The 15,919-nt window shown below is 39.6% G+C and overlaps 2 protein-coding genes across 2 annotated transcripts; both read right to left on the bottom strand.

Moving 5' to 3' along the window:
* Window positions 1-3,050: 3,050 nt before the first annotated feature.
* Window positions 3,051-4,130, bottom strand: LOC143029966 (uncharacterized). Its single transcript, XM_076193178.1, has one exon. The coding sequence runs from the start codon at window positions 4,128-4,130 to the stop codon at window positions 3,051-3,053; it is 1,080 nt and encodes a 359-aa protein (XP_076049293.1).
* Window positions 4,131-14,743: 10,613 nt separating this feature from the next.
* Window positions 14,744-15,475, bottom strand: LOC143029965 (uncharacterized). Its single transcript, XM_076193177.1, has 2 exons — window positions 15,005-15,475; window positions 14,744-14,752 (listed from the first exon to the last, which is right to left on the bottom strand). The coding sequence occupies exons 1-2, from the start codon at window positions 15,473-15,475 to the stop codon at window positions 14,744-14,746; spliced, it is 480 nt and encodes a 159-aa protein (XP_076049292.1).
* Window positions 15,476-15,919: the final 444 nt, after the last annotated feature.

The following is a 15,919-nucleotide window of genomic DNA, read 5'->3' as shown; positions in this document are numbered from 1 at the left end:
AATGTATCTATTCATATATTTACATATTTCTTAATTTATTCTATATATATTTTTCTATCTTTTGTGTTGAGGTGACATTAGACAACTTTCTGCAGAAAAGGGTCGAGCCCCAAGACTGAAGAGGGTCATGACTGTTGGAGACTTCATCTGGAACCATCGCCGACCCTCAGCTGAATAAAATCGTTTGATGCTCCTCAAGCTAAAGGTCAGACTGTCACCATATTGGACAAGATGTAAAACTGGTTTCATTTCTAAGTGCTACAGTGACTTGTCTTCACTAATTGGGTTCAAGAAGTGTATTGGATTACGTCGAAGTTTTACAACATAAAAAAGGTTATCATATATAGTATTTATGTATATACGATATATATCAACACGCTTGTTACAGCTACTGAAAATACATGTCACAGTATTACTTAGAAGTGAAGATAATTGTATTAAGACAAGAAACAATGAGACATTGTAATTTGTTATAGTTGAAGTATGCCTTATCAATAACGGAATACCTTACCTCATGTTACACACACACACACACACACACACACACACACACACACACACACACACACGCACACACACACACATATATGTATATAAAAATGTGTGTATATATACATATATATATATATATATATATATATATATATATATATATATTGCAGTAATTCACAAGGCACACGTGAAAATAATATGCAGAAAAATACACTGGGAAATAAGAATCTTAGTCCGAACGTTTTCGTCTTAAATAGACGAAAACGTTCGGACTAAGCTTCTTATTTCCCAGTGGGTTTTTTTTGCATATATATATATATATATATATATATATATATATTATATATATATATATATATATATATATATATATATATATATATATATATATATATATATATATATATATATGGAAAACTGTAATGTTATAACACATTTGTAAATATATACTTAAACCCACTATCGGAGAAATAATATCGAAAGTACAGGGGGACCGTATATTTCTACTACTATCTGTAGTACTCCTTCAGCGGAATGGTTACAAGTTAGAGCACATTTATAAATGATGTAGTGAGGAGTACAGAAAAGGGGACGGGGAAAAGTGGGGGAGGACTCAGGTTACATGCTCTTGATGTGGTTGGGTCAAGGATGGACAGTTTGTGGTATCTTGTACGACCGCTCTTGACATTAATTTATTGACTGCTATCCTCGTAATGCAATCTGGGGGCCACTGACCTTTTGAGGTATTGAAGTTAGGAAAATGTTTGATTAAGGAAGATTCCACAATTTTCCTACGACAAATCAAAGAAAGACCGCGTGCGTGCGTGCGGGAGAGCTCCGTGTTTATCAAGCTTTTCTCATAGTGCGTAGGTCATTAACTAACATGAAACCTACATAGTATACACAATAAACACCACAGGATCACAGTGTTACAGTCAGCTAGGTGGTGTATAGTGCAAATTGGAGAAAAACAAAACAAAATAAACAACCACCAAAGGACGAGGTAGGTCTACAGAGGTCATTCGAAATGGCAGATGTAAAATATGTAAACAAAGAAACCCTTTTGGTCTCCAGTTTCACTCACAATGGCCCCACAATCTTCAACGTACTACCAAAACATATCAGAGATCAAGAACTGCCCAGTCACCAAATTCAAATTACACCTAGACAAATTTATGAAGACATTGCCAGACGAGTCTCCTGTACCTGGGTATACAGCTCAATGCAGGGCAGCCTCAAACTCCATATCAGACCAGATTAACTTGCAAAAACAAGACCCCACGGCTGGAAGTAGCGGTGGACCACCACAGCTATGAGGAAGGCCCTCTAAATTCTAAGTAAACTGAGTAAAGCTACAATGGGATTTGAATATGATAGCGGTATTATCCCAATCCATTCTGTGGTCTTTTTGGCTGGCATGAAGGAACACGGCGAGTGTTACAATATGAGAGTTTGACAAACTTCCCACAAAAGGTGACAAAATCCCTGTGAGCCATTTTGATACTTTGCTGGTGCATCAATTCCTATTGGAGATGATAGGCCTGAGAGGGTTGCCTTTTTTATATAATGTATGTAACGATAGGTAATACAGATGAATTGGATTGAAATGAAAAGTACTGTGCACTTCTTCAATGCCAGTATATGTTAATGGATGCTTTCATGAACATAAATTATGCTACATGTTGAATTGAGATATTTTACATTCTACTTGTCGAAACTACAGTTCATGCTTTCATTTCTCATTTTCTTTAATGCGGAATCGATCTAAAAAATAAAAAACGAGTGACTATAAATAAAATACTTTGGGTTGGAGGAAATGGATGTGACTTTTCATTATCATCACGGATCACGTGTTGGATTTGTGATCGACTCAAATTATCTTCCCGAATGAGAGGTCAGAGCTCACCTATGACCCAATTTATGGGTAATATATGACATATACACACACATTCAACAAATTATGTCTTTGCATTGAGGTACTGTCTGAATCATGAGCTTCAAAACTTCAGTCCATGAGTATACGAGTATTAACACCAACCAGGTTATATATGGAACAAATTCATAACAACCTTTAAATTCCAGGGTATATTCAGATAACTGTCTTGACTAACATACTGAAAATCTCGAGTGATCCTACCTGATCGTTCAATTTCAGTTTATCAACTTTATGTACTAGTTTCTCACACTCATATCTACCAGTCACCAACCCACTCTCACGAAGTGTCAAGTGAGAAACCACTGGCAGATCAAAGCCCTGTCAGTTGCTGCAAAACGCTTTGTTTTTATAGCATGACCATATACAAAAAGAAATGACGGAAACCGTGACTATGATAAGTACTTACCAGTACTGAAGGGATAGGATTTACCATTTGTCAAAGCTGTGTTATATTATTAGTAATGTGCTTCCTCCTACCCCTAGTTACATCTGAAGATTACTTTATTCAGCTGAGGGGAGTTTTTTTTCTATTTTTTTATTTTTATCTTATTATTATTATTTTTACTTCAAAGTGTGCAGAGATGCAATATTCTCAACCGACATCGTTTACTAAGGAAACTTTTCATTTTTCTTCCCCTTTCCTCCTCCTTGGGAGTCTAACTTGGCGCACCTGCCAAATGGTGACCCTCTTCTCTGGATTGGGGTCAAGCATTCCGCGCAAGACATTCAGAAGAGCCTGCTCTTGGGCTTTGCTGAAGACTCCTGGCATCACGGTCTTGAGGGCAGGTCCTCCGCCTGCGCAGCACCTCAGGTAGTACGTCATCTGGTGCTTGAGGAGGAGGTCATTTATCCAGGGCTCAAAGTATGGCAGGTGACCCTCACACAACTCGTACAGGACACATCCCAAGGCCCACACATCGACCTTTCCTCCTGCGTAAGGGTGCTGGGCCTTGTCCAATACCTCGGGAGCAACATACCATGGGGTACCCTGGCTACCATTCATGTCTCGCCCATAGACCGTTGACGTTCTGGCTGACAGGCCAAAGTCGATCACTTTCACGATTCTCTTTTTGGCGTCAAGGACCATGTTCTCGCTCTTCAAGTCCAGGTGGACGAAGTTATTCTCATGCATGAAGGAGATGGCAGACACCAGCTGTCTGAAGTAGTAGACGATCCGATTGCCCCACGAACGAGAAGGTGTCTTCAGATGTCTTTCGAGGGCGTGGCATAGCGTCCCGCCGGGGCAGTACTCCGTCACAACGATGTCACAGACCCCGTCCGTCGCGATGTCGACTAGACGGACGATATTGGGGTGGGAAAGGGCACTGAGAGCTTCAGTCTCCTTCGAAGTCTCGATGGCGCAGTCATCCCTCCGTGTGGGGATCTTGGCCACGCTTGTGAGACCCGAGGTGACGTTTGTGACCAGAACCGTCTTTGCAAAGCCTCCTTCGGCGAGGAGGGAATTGACGGTGTAGTTGTCGCTGAAGGAAGAACTCCTTGTCTCCGCGAAGGTCACCGAAGTAGAGCCATTTTCTTGAGGAGTTACTTGCAGATCCTCGGTGTTCTTCACTTCGGCAGTTTTTACTGGAGGAACTTCGGGGGGATCTTTTTCGGGTGTTCCTCTTGAGCAGCAAATGAAGAGCGTCCTTAGTCGCAGGAAAATTTGGAGAACGGAATTTTTGGCACGGTAAAGTCGACGCATCCTGACAACTTCGTCCAAGTCGGCGAATGATGAAGAGCCAGTCCGGTGAATGAACATGGAAGGCAGATCTGACCAAATATGCACGAGCACTTTCCCAGTGCTTAGTAAAACACACACACACACACACACACACACACAGAGAGAGAGAGAGAGAGAGAGAGAGAGAGAGAGAGAGAGAAAGAGAGAGACCATTGAACTGTACGTGACAATTCTCAATTGAATCAGAAATCTTTTCTTCGTTTCCTTTCAGGAACACCTATCTGCAGACATTTTATCTTATGTTCTTGGCATATTTTATCATTGTAATATGTAACCCAAGTGTAGCACAAAGAGGTTGAGTCAACCTCCAAAACAGGTGATAACGAACCTACAGCTACCCAGCATACACGTACTGGTAACATGGATTGGCATACGACAGCGGCAACAACAAACAGCAACAGACAACGAAAGAGTCATAAGGAAACCATAAAAAGAAACATGGGTGTAAAGAATGTCTCTTTAGTTGTCCCTACAGCATGGGAAACCGTTATCCTTGGTTATGTGTCTTGAGGACCTGGTCCTCGTTTGAATAAGATCGACAGACGACTGCTACGAGAGAACGTATGAAAAGTGTTACTGTATTAACGCAGTCAAAGAGGGGTTCAACTTTTGGATACATAAGTAAAAAAGTTAATAAACAAGTAAATAAACATTTAGAAAAATATATAATTACATAAAGGAGTGAATAGATAAAAAATTAATAAATAAATTAATAAATGAATAAATCAACTAATGAATAAATGAATAAAATGATACACATACGAGTATAAATATAAGAAAATAAATATGTGCACACCCATACTTACAGGGCGCACAGCATTTCTGGTCTATGCCACAGAATTACAAAACAGAACGCCTATACACAAAACAATAACAGGCAAGGGAGAGAGGGTGGCACGTTTGGCACGAGACTCGCCATGGCACTGGCTGAGAAGTAACCATGACCACAGACCGTCGACGTAATTAATGTAACAATAGACGACACAATTAACACGACAATAGACCACACAGTCAACACATTAATGATTTCCCTCCAAGGACAAAGCTGTCGTCTCAAGAGACGTCTACGAGGAAGATAAACTACCTGGGCCCCATCAACTCGGCAAAAGACGAATTAAGGCGCGATAGGAACGGTTCCTAGAAACGCTGTTCCTAAAACCGCTGTCGAAAGAGGAAAACAAAAGAAATTCGAGGAAAACAAAAGAATGACTGGGAAAACAAAGGAACGTCAAGGAAAACAAATGTGTGCCAAGGAAAACAGTAATTTTGATAAAACAAAAAACGTCGAGGAAAAAATAGAAAAAACAAAATAAAAGAATATTGAACCATATGTTAAGTAAAAGTCAAGAATAAACAAAAGGAATTTGAGGAAAACAACAGTAAATCAAAGAAAAGTAAAGCCAAACATAGGACATGCAATTTGAGGAAAACTTGAGCAAGTCGAAAAGAACAAGAAACAAGTTTGAGGAAAAAGTATGGATGGTTAAGAGTTTAAAGACGAAGTTATTCGACTTTAAGAAGAAGTTATTCGACTTTAAGAAGAGAACAAACTGAAGTACATTGAGTGCTTATTGATTATTATCTATCATTCATAGCAGTAATATTTACATCACAAAGCGAGACGTATCATAACACTTTCATTATAGAATGTAATTTTCTTTCTTTATCTATATTTCTATTCAGTTATATATATATCAATTAATTAATTAATAATGAATTAACATTTCAATGTATCTATTCATATATTTATATATTTCTTAATTTATTCTATATATTGTTTTTCTATCTATTGTTTTGAGGTGACATTAGACAACTTTCTGCAGAAGAGGGTCGAACCCCTAGACCAGGGGTGGGGAACCTTTTTGTGCATGAAGGCCACCTTACAATTCATCGTCCCACATAGAGGCCGCACTGAACAAATTATTATTATTATTTTTTCAATTATCTTAACCCTTTTTAGGGGACAGTGTAAGTTTTTCACCCCCCCCTCCCTAAAAACTCAGTTTAAAGTTATTTTTTTAATTAAAAATAAATACATATGTATAAAAATCGTTCCAATTTCTGGGAGTGACATCACTGAACACGGTAAACTTTGCTTTCGTCTATGTGTGTGTTGTATATTATAAGTTTCAGGTGTAAAATGATTTCAGACTTAAAAAATATTCAAGGTCTTTTAAAAAATAATATGTATATCAAAGGCCGCAGAAGGCCGCACTTGATGGCCATGACTGTTGGAGACTTCATCTGGAACCATCGCCGATCCTCAGCTGAATAAAATCGTTTGATGCTCCTCAGGCCAAAATTCAGACTGTCACCATATTGGACAAGATGTCAAACTGGTTTCATTTCTAAGTACTACAGTGACTTATCTTCACTAATTGGGTTCAAGAAGTTTTACGACATAAACAAGGTTATCATATATATTATATACGATATATATCAACACGCTTGTTAAAGCTACTGAAAATATATTTCTCACAATATTACTTAGAAGTGAAGATAATTGTATTAAGACAAGAAACAATGAGACATTGTAATTTGTTATAGCTGATGTGAGCCATATTAATAACGGAATACCTTACCCCATGTTACATACACACACGCACACACACACACACACACACACACACACACATATATATATATATATATATATATACATGGGAAACTGTAATGTTATAACACATTTGTAAATATATACTTAAACCCACTATCGGTGAAATAATATCAAAAGTACAGGGGAACCGTATATTTCGACTACTATCTGTAGTCCCCTTCAGCAGAATGATTACAAGATAGAGTACAGGTATAAATGAGGTAGTGAGGAGTACAGAGAAGGGGACGGGGAAAAGTGGGGGAGGACTCAGGTTACATGCTCTTGATGTGGTTGGGTCAAGGGTGGACTTTTGTGGTATCTTTTACGACCGCTCTTGACATTAATTTATTGAATGCTATCCTCGTAATGCAATCTGGGGGCCACTGATCTTTTGAGGTATTGAAGTTAGGAAAATGTTTGATTAAGGAACATTCCACAATTTTCCTACGACAAATCAAAGGATGACAGCGTGCGTGCGTGCGTGAGTGCGGGAGAGCTCCGTGTTTATCTAGTTTTTCTCATAGTGCGGTAGGTCCTTAACTAACATGAAACCTACATAGTATACACAATAAACACCACAGGATCACAGTGTTACAATCAGCTAGGTGGTGTATAGTGGAAATTGGAGAAAAAAACAAAACAAAATAAACAATCACCAAAGAACGAGGTATGTCTACAGAGGTCACTGAAAATGGCGGATGTAAAATATGTAAACAAAGACACCCTTTTGGCCTCCAGTTTCACTCACAATGGTCCCACAATCTTTAACATACTACCGAAACATATCAGCAAGATCAAGAACTGCCCAGTCACCAAATTCAAATTACACCTAAACAAATTTCTGAACAAACTGCCAGATGAGCCTTCTGTACCTGGGTATACAGCTCAATGCAGGGCAGCCTCAAACTTCATATCACACCAGATTGACTTGCAAAAAGAAGACTCCAGGGCTGGATGTAGCAATGAGGAAGACCCTTTAAATTCTACTAAGTAAACTAAGTAAGTAAAGCTACAATGGGGTTTGAATATGATGCGGTATTATCCCAATCCATTCTGTGTTCTTTTTGGCTGGCATGAAGGAACACGGCAAGTGTTTTAATATGAAAGTTTGAGAAACTTCCCACAAAAGGTGACTAAATCCCTGAGAGCCATTTTGATACCTTGCTAGAAAGGGCTGCCTTTTTTATGTAACTTGTGTAACGATGGGTAATACAGATGAATTGGATTAAAATGAAGAGTACTGTACACTTCTTCAATACCAGTATATGTTAATGGATGCTTTCATTAACATAAATTATGCTACATGGTGAATTTAGATATTTTAGATTCTACTTGTCGAAACTACAGTTCATGTTTTCATTTTTCATTTTCATTAATGCTGAATCAATCTAAAAAAAATGAAAAACGGGTGACTATAAATAAAATACTTTAGGTTGGAGGAAGTGGAAGTGACTTTCCATCATCATCATCACGGATCACGTGTTGGATTCGTGATCGACTGTTATTATCTTCCTGAATGAGAGCTCAGAGTTCACCTATGACCCTATGTATGGGTAATACATGACACATACACACACACACTCAACAAATTATGCCTTTGCATTAAGGTATTGTCTAAATCATGAACTTCAGAACTTCAGTCCATGAGTATACGAGGATGAACAAAAAAGCAGGCTATATATGGAAAAATTCATAACAATCTTTAAATTGCAGGGTATATTCAGATAACTGTCCTGAATAACATACTAAAAACCTCTAGTGATCCCACCTGACCGTTCAATTTCAACTTATCAACTTTATGTACTAGTTTCTCACCTTCATATCTACCAGTCACCATCCCACTCTCACGAAGTGTCAAGTGGGAAACCGCTGGCAGATCAAAGCCCTGTCAGTTGCTGCAAAACGCTTTGTTTTTATAGCATGACCATATACAAAAAGAAATGGCGGAAACTGTGATAATGATAAGTACTTACCAGTACTGAAGGGATAGGATTTACCATTTGTCAAAGCTGTGTTATATTATTAGTAATGTGCTTCCTCCTACCCCTAGTTACATTTGAAGATTACTTTATTCAGCTGAGGGGAGTTTTTTTTTCTATTTTTTATTTCTATTTTATTATTTTTTTTTTTACTTCAAAGTGTACACAGATGCAATATTCTCAACCGACATCGTCTACAAAGGAAACTTTTCATTTTTCTTCCCCTTTCCTCATCCATGGGAGTCTAACTTGCCTCACCTGCCAAATGGTGACCCTGGTCTCTGGTCTAGGGTCGAGCATTCCGCGCAGGACCTCCAGAAGAGCCTGCTCTTGGGCTTTGCTGAAGACTCCTGGCATCACGGTCTTGAGGGCAGGTCCTCCGCCTGCGCAGCACCTCAGGTAGTATGTCATCTGGTGCTTGAGGAGGAGGTCATTTATCCAGGGCTCAAAGTAAGGCAGGTGGCCCTCACACAGTTCGTACAGGACACATCCCAAGGCCCACACATCGACCTTTCCTCCTGCGTAAGGGTGCTGGGCCTTGTCCAATACCTCGGGAGCAACATACCATGGGGTACCCTGGCTACCATTCAACTCTCGCCCATACACCGTCGACGTCCTGACTGACAGGCCAAAGTCGATCACTTTCACGATTCTCTTTTTGGCGTCAAGGACCATGTTCTCGCTCTTTAAGTCGAGGTGGACGAAGTTGTTATCATGCATAAAGGAGATGGCAGACACGATCTGCCTGAAGTAGTAGACGATCCGATTGCCCCACGAACGAGAAGGTGTCGTCATATGTCTTTCCAGGGCGTGGCACAGCGTCCCACCGGGGCAGTACTCGGTCACAACGATGTCGCACACCCCGTCCGTCGCGATGTCGACTAGACGGACGATGTTGGGGTGGCTGAGGGCCGCGAGAGCTTCAGTCTCCTTGGAAGTCTCGATGGCGCAGTCGTCCCTCCGGGTGGGGATCTTGGCCACGCTTGTGAGACCCGAGGTAACGTTGGTGACCAGCACCGTCTTCGCGAAGCCTCCTTCGGCGAGGAGGGATTTGACGGTGTACTTGTCTCTGAAGGAAGAACTTCTTACCGAAGTAGAGCTCGATAAAGAGCCATTGTATGTTTTGTCCTTTATCGAGGACTTATTTCCTCCTGGTTCCTTCCTCTTCTGTTCTCCTGAAGATGGGCTGCCATTTTCTTGAGGATTTACTTGATGATCCTCGGTGTTCTTCCCTTCGGCAGTTTTAACTGGAGGAACTTCGGGGGAATCCTTGCATGATTTTCCTTTTTGAAGATCTTCTTCGGGTGTTCCTTTTGCGCAGCAAGTCAGGAGCGTCCTTAGTCGCAGGAAGAATTCAAGAGCGGAAATTTTGGCACGGTAAAGTCGACGCATCTTCACAACTTCGTCCAAGTCGGCGAAGGAGGGAGAGCCAGTCCGGTGGTAGAACATGGAGGTCAGATTTAGCCAAATATGCACAAGCACTTACCAAGTACTTTGTAACACACACACACACACACACACACACACATACACACATACACACACACTGAGAGAGAGAGAGAGAGAGAGAGAGAGAGAGAGAGAGAGAGAGAGAGAGACTATTTTCCATTTAACTTTATGTCACAATTCTCAATTGCATAAGTAATCTCTTCTTCGTTTCCTGTAACACCTCTCTGCAGACATTTTATCTCCTGTTCTTGGCACATTCTATCATTGTAATATGTAACCCAAGTGTAGCAAAAGGAGGGAGGTTAAGTCAACCTCCAAGACAGATTGATGTGATAACGAACCTAGACCCCCAGGATATACGTACTGGTAACATGAATTGGCATACGACAGCGGCAACAACAAACAGCAACAGACAACGAAGGTGTCATAAGGAAACTATAACAAAGAAACATGGGTGTAAAGAATGTCTCTTTAGTTGTCCCTTCAGCATGGGAAACCGTCATCCTTGGTTTTGTGTCTTGAGGACCTGATCCTCGTTTGAATAAGATCGACTGACGACTGCTACGAGAGAACGTATGAAATGTGTTACTGTACTAACGCAGTCAAAGAAGGGTTCACCTTTTGGATAGATAAGTAAATAAGTTAATAAACAAGTAAATAATCATATAGATAAATATATAATTACATAAACGAGTGAATAGAGAGACCATGAATAAATAGATAAATAAATAAATGAATAAATCAACTATAACTAATGAATAAATGAATGAAATAATACACATACGAGTAAAGAAACAAGAAAATGAATACATGTACACCCATACTTACAGGGCGCACAGCATTTCTGGCCTATGACACAGAATTACTGAACAAAACGTTTATACACATAACGAGAACAGGCAAGGGAGAGAGGGTGCACGTTTGACACGTGACTCGCCATGGCACTGGCTGAGAAGTAACCATGACCACAGACCGTCGACGTAATTAATGTAACAATAGACGACACAATTAACACGACAATAGACCACATAGTCAACACATTAATGATTTCCCTCGACGGACAAAGCTGTCGTCTCAAGAGACGTCTACGAGAAGATAAACTACCTGGGATCCCATCAACTCGGCAATAGACAAATTAAGGCGCGATAGGAACAGTTCCTAGAAACGCGGTTCCAAAAAACTGCTGCCGAAAGAGGAAAACAAAAGAAATTCGAGGAAAACAAAAGAATGACCGGAAAAACAAACGAACGTCGAGGAAAACAAAAGTGTGGCAAGGAAAACAGTAATTTGAATAAAACGAAAAAACGTCGAGGAAAAAATAGAAAAAACAAAAACAAAAGAATATTGAACCATATGTTAAGCAATAGTTGAGGATAACCAAAAGGAATTTGAGGAAAACAACAGTAAATCAAAGGAAAGTAGAGTCAAACTTAGCACATGCAATTTGAGGAAAACTTAAGTAAGTCGAAAAGAACAAGAAACAAGTTTGAGGAAAAACTATGGATGGTTAAGAGTTTAAAGAAGAAGTTATTTGACTTTAAGAAGAGAATAAACTGAAGTATATTGAGTGTTTATTGGTTATTATCTATCATTCGTGGTAGTAATATTTACATCACAAAACGAGACGTATCATAACACCTTCATTATAGAAAGTAATTTTCTTTCTTTATCTATATTTTTAATCAGTTATGTATAAATCAATTAATTGATTATTAATGAATTAACATTTCAATGTATCTATTCATATATTTCTTAATTTATTCTATATATATTTTTCTATCTTTTGTTTAGAGGTGATATTAGACAACTTTCTGCAGAAGAGGGTCGAGCCCCAAGACTGAAGAGGGTCATGACTGTTGGAGACTTCATCTGGAACCATCGCCGACCCTCAGCTGAATAAAATCGTTTGATACTCCTCAAGCTAAAGGTCAGACTGTCACCATATTGGACAAAATGTAAAACTGGTTTCATTTCTAAGTGCTACAGTGACTTGTCTTCACTAATTGGGTTCAAGAAGTGTATTGGATTACGTCGAAGTTTTACAACATAAAAAAGGTTATCATATATAGTATTTATGTATATACGATATATATCAACACGCTTGTTACAGCTACTGAAAATACATGTCACAGTATTACTTAGAAGTGAAGATAATTGTATTAAGACAAGAAACAATGAGACATTGTAATTTGTTATAGTTGAAGTATGCCTTATCAATAACGGAATACCTTACCTCATGTTACACACACACACACACAGACATACACACACACAGACGCACACACACACACATATATGTATATAAAAATGTGTGTATATATACATATATGTATATAGATATAGACCTATATATATATATATATATATATATAGATATATATATATTGCAGTAAGTCACACGGCACACGTGAAAATAATATGCAGAACAAACCACTGGGAAATAAGCAGCTTAGTCCGAACGTTTTCGTCTTAAATAGACGAAAACGATCGGACTAAGCTTCTTATTTCCCAGTGGGTTTTTTTTGCATATATATATATATATATATATATATATATATATATATATATATATATATATAATATATATATATATATATATATATATATATATATATATATATATATATGGAAAACTGTAATGTTATAACACATTTGTAAATATATACTTAAACCCACTATCGGAGAAATAATATCGAAAGTACAGGGGGACCGTATATTTCTACTACTATCTGTAGTACTCCTTCAGCGGAATGGTTACAAGTTAGAGCACATTTATAAATGATGTAGTGAGGAGTACAGAAAAGGGGACGGGGAAAAGTGGGGGAGGACTCAGGTTACATGCTCTTGATGTGGTTGGGTCAAGGATGGACAGTTTGTGGTATCTTGTACGGACCGCTCTTGACATTAATTTATTGACTGCTATCCTCGTAATGCAATCTGGGGGCCACTGACCTTTTGAGGTATTGAAGTTAGGAAAATGTTTGATTAAGGAAGATTCCACAATTTTCCTACGACAAATCAAAGAAAGACCGCGTGCGTGCGTGCAGGAGAGCTCCGTGTTTATCAAGCTTTTCTCATAGTGCGTAGGTCCTTAACTAACATGAAACCTACATAGTATACACAATAAACACTACAGGATCACAGTGTTACAGTCAGCTAGGTGGTGTATAGTGCAAATTGGAGAAAAAACAAAACAAAATAAACAACCACCAAAGGACGAGGTAGGTCTACAGAGGTCATTCGAAATGGCAGATGTAAAATATGTAAACAAAGAAACCCTTTTGGTCTCCAGTTTCACTCACAATGGCCCCACAATCTTCAACGTACTACCAAAACATATCAGAGATCAAGAACTGCCCAGTCACCAAATTCAAATTACACCTAGACAAATTTATGAAGACATTGCCAGACGAGCCTCCTGTACCTGGGTATACAGCTCAATGCCTCAAACTACATATCAGATCAGATTAACTTGCAAATACAAGACCCCAGGGCTGGAAGTAGCGGTGGACCACCACAGCCATGAGGAAGGCCCTCTAAATTCTAAGTAAACTGAGTAAAGCTACAATGGGATTTGAATATGATAACGGTATTATCCCAATCCATTCTGTGGTCTTTTTGGCTGGCATGAAGGAACACGGCGAGTGTTTTAATATGAGAGTTTGAGAAACTTCCCACAAAAGGTGACAAAATCCCTGTGAGCCATTTTGATACCTTGTTGGTGCATCAATTCCTATTGGAGATGATAGGCCTGAGAGGGTTGCCTTTTTTATATAATGTATGTAACGATAGGTAATACAGATGAATTGGATTGAAATGAAAAGTACTGTGCACTTCTTCCATGCCAGTATATGTTAATGGATGCTTTCATGAACATAAATTATGCTACATGTTGAATTGAGATATTTTACATTCTACTTGTCGAAACTACAGTTCATGCTTTCATTTCTCATTTTCTTTAATGCGGAATCGATCTAAAAAATAAAAAACGAGTGACTATAAATAGAATACTTTGGGTTGGAGGAAATGGATGTGACTTTCCATCATCATCACGGATCACGTGTTGGATTTGTGATCGACTCAAATTATCTTCCCGAATGAGAGGTCAGAGCTCACCTATGACCCAATTTATGGGTAATATATGACATATACACACACATTCAACAAATTATGTCTTTGCATTGAGGTACTGTCTGACTCATGAGCTTCAAAAACTTCAGTCCATGAGTATACGAGTATTAACACCAACCACGTTATATATGGAACAAATTCATAACAACCTTTAAATTCCAGGGTATATTCAGATAACTGTCTTGACTAACATACTGAAAATCTCGAGTGATCCTACCTGATCGTTCAATTTCAGTTTATCAACTTTATGTACTAGTTTCTCACACTCATATCTACCAGTCACCAACCCACTCTCACGAAGTGTCAAGTGAGAAACAACTGGCAGATCAGAGCCCTCTCAGTTTGCTGCAAAACGCTTTGTTTTTATAGCATGACCATATACACAAAGAAATGGCGGAAACCGTGATAATGATAAGTACTTACCAGTACTGAAGGGATAGGATTTACATTATTCAAAGCTGTGTTATATTATTAGTAATGTGCTTCCTCCTACCCCTAGTTACATCTGAAGATTACTTTATTCAGCTGAGGGGAGTTTTTCTTTTTTATTCTATTATCTATTTTTATTTTATTATTATTCTTTTTACTTTAAAGTGTGCAGAGATGCAATATTCTCAACCGACATCGTCTACTAAGGAAACTAATTTTTCTTCCCCTTTCCTCCTCCTTGGGAGTCTAACTTGGCGCACCTGCCAAATGGTGACCCTCTTCTCTGGATTGGGGTCGAGCATTCCGCGCAAGACGTTCAGAAGAGCCTGCTCTTGGGCTTTGCTGAAGACTCCTGGCAGCACGGTCTTGAGGGCAGGTCCTCCGCCTGCGCAGCACCTCAGGTAGTACGTCATCTGGTGCTTGAGGAGGAGGTCATTTATCCAGGGCTCAAAGTAAGGTAGGTGACCCTCACACAACTCGTACAGGACACATCCCAAGGCCCACACATCGACCTTTCCTCCTGCGTAAGGGTGTTGGGCCTTGTCCAATACCTCGGGAGCAACATACCATGGGGTACCCTGGCTACCATTCATGTCTCGGCCATAGACCGTTGACGTTCTGGCTGACAGGCCAAATTCGATGACTTTCACGATTCTCTTTTTAGCGTCAAGGACCATGTTCTCGCTCTTCAAGTCGAGGTGGACGAAGTTATTCTCATGCATGAAGGAGATGGCAGACACCAGCTGTCTGAAGTAGTAGACGATCCGATTGCCCCACGAACGAGAAGGTGTCTTCAGATGTCTTTCGAGGCGTGGCATAGCGTCCCGCCGGGGCAGTACTCCGTCACAACGATGTCACAGACCCCGTCCGTCGCGATGTCGACTAGACGGACGATATTGGGGTGGGAAAGGGCACTGAGAGCTTCAGTCTCCTTGGAAGTCTCGATGGCGCAGTCATCCCTCTGTGTGGGGATCTTGGCCACGCTTGTGAGACCCGAAGTGACGTTTGTGACCAGAACAGTCTTTGCAAAGCCTCCTTCGGCGAGGAGGGAATTGACGGTGTAGTTGTCGCTGAAGTAAGAACTCCTTGTCTCCGCGAAGGTCACCGAAGTAGAGCCATTTTCTTGAGGATTTACTTGCAGATCCTCGGTGTTCTTCACTTCGGCA

This window comes from Oratosquilla oratoria, chromosome 11 (assembly GCF_046742065.1).
Source record: "Oratosquilla oratoria isolate Oo_2021 chromosome 11, ASM4674206v1, whole genome shotgun sequence".
Classification (NCBI taxonomy): Eukaryota; Metazoa; Arthropoda; class Malacostraca; order Stomatopoda; family Squillidae; genus Oratosquilla; species Oratosquilla oratoria.
Note: the sequence above shows the minus strand (reverse complement) of the source record. Positions and strands in the feature narration are given on the sequence as shown.

Excerpts from the sequence above, each read along its gene's own strand:
- LOC143029966 (XM_076193178.1), bottom strand. The coding sequence starts at position 4,130 with ATGCGTCGACTTTACCGTGCCAAAAATTCCGTTCTCCAAATTTTCCTG.
- LOC143029965 (XM_076193177.1), bottom strand. The coding sequence starts at position 15,475 with ATGCATGAGAATAACTTCGTCCACCTCGACTTGAAGAGCGAGAACATG.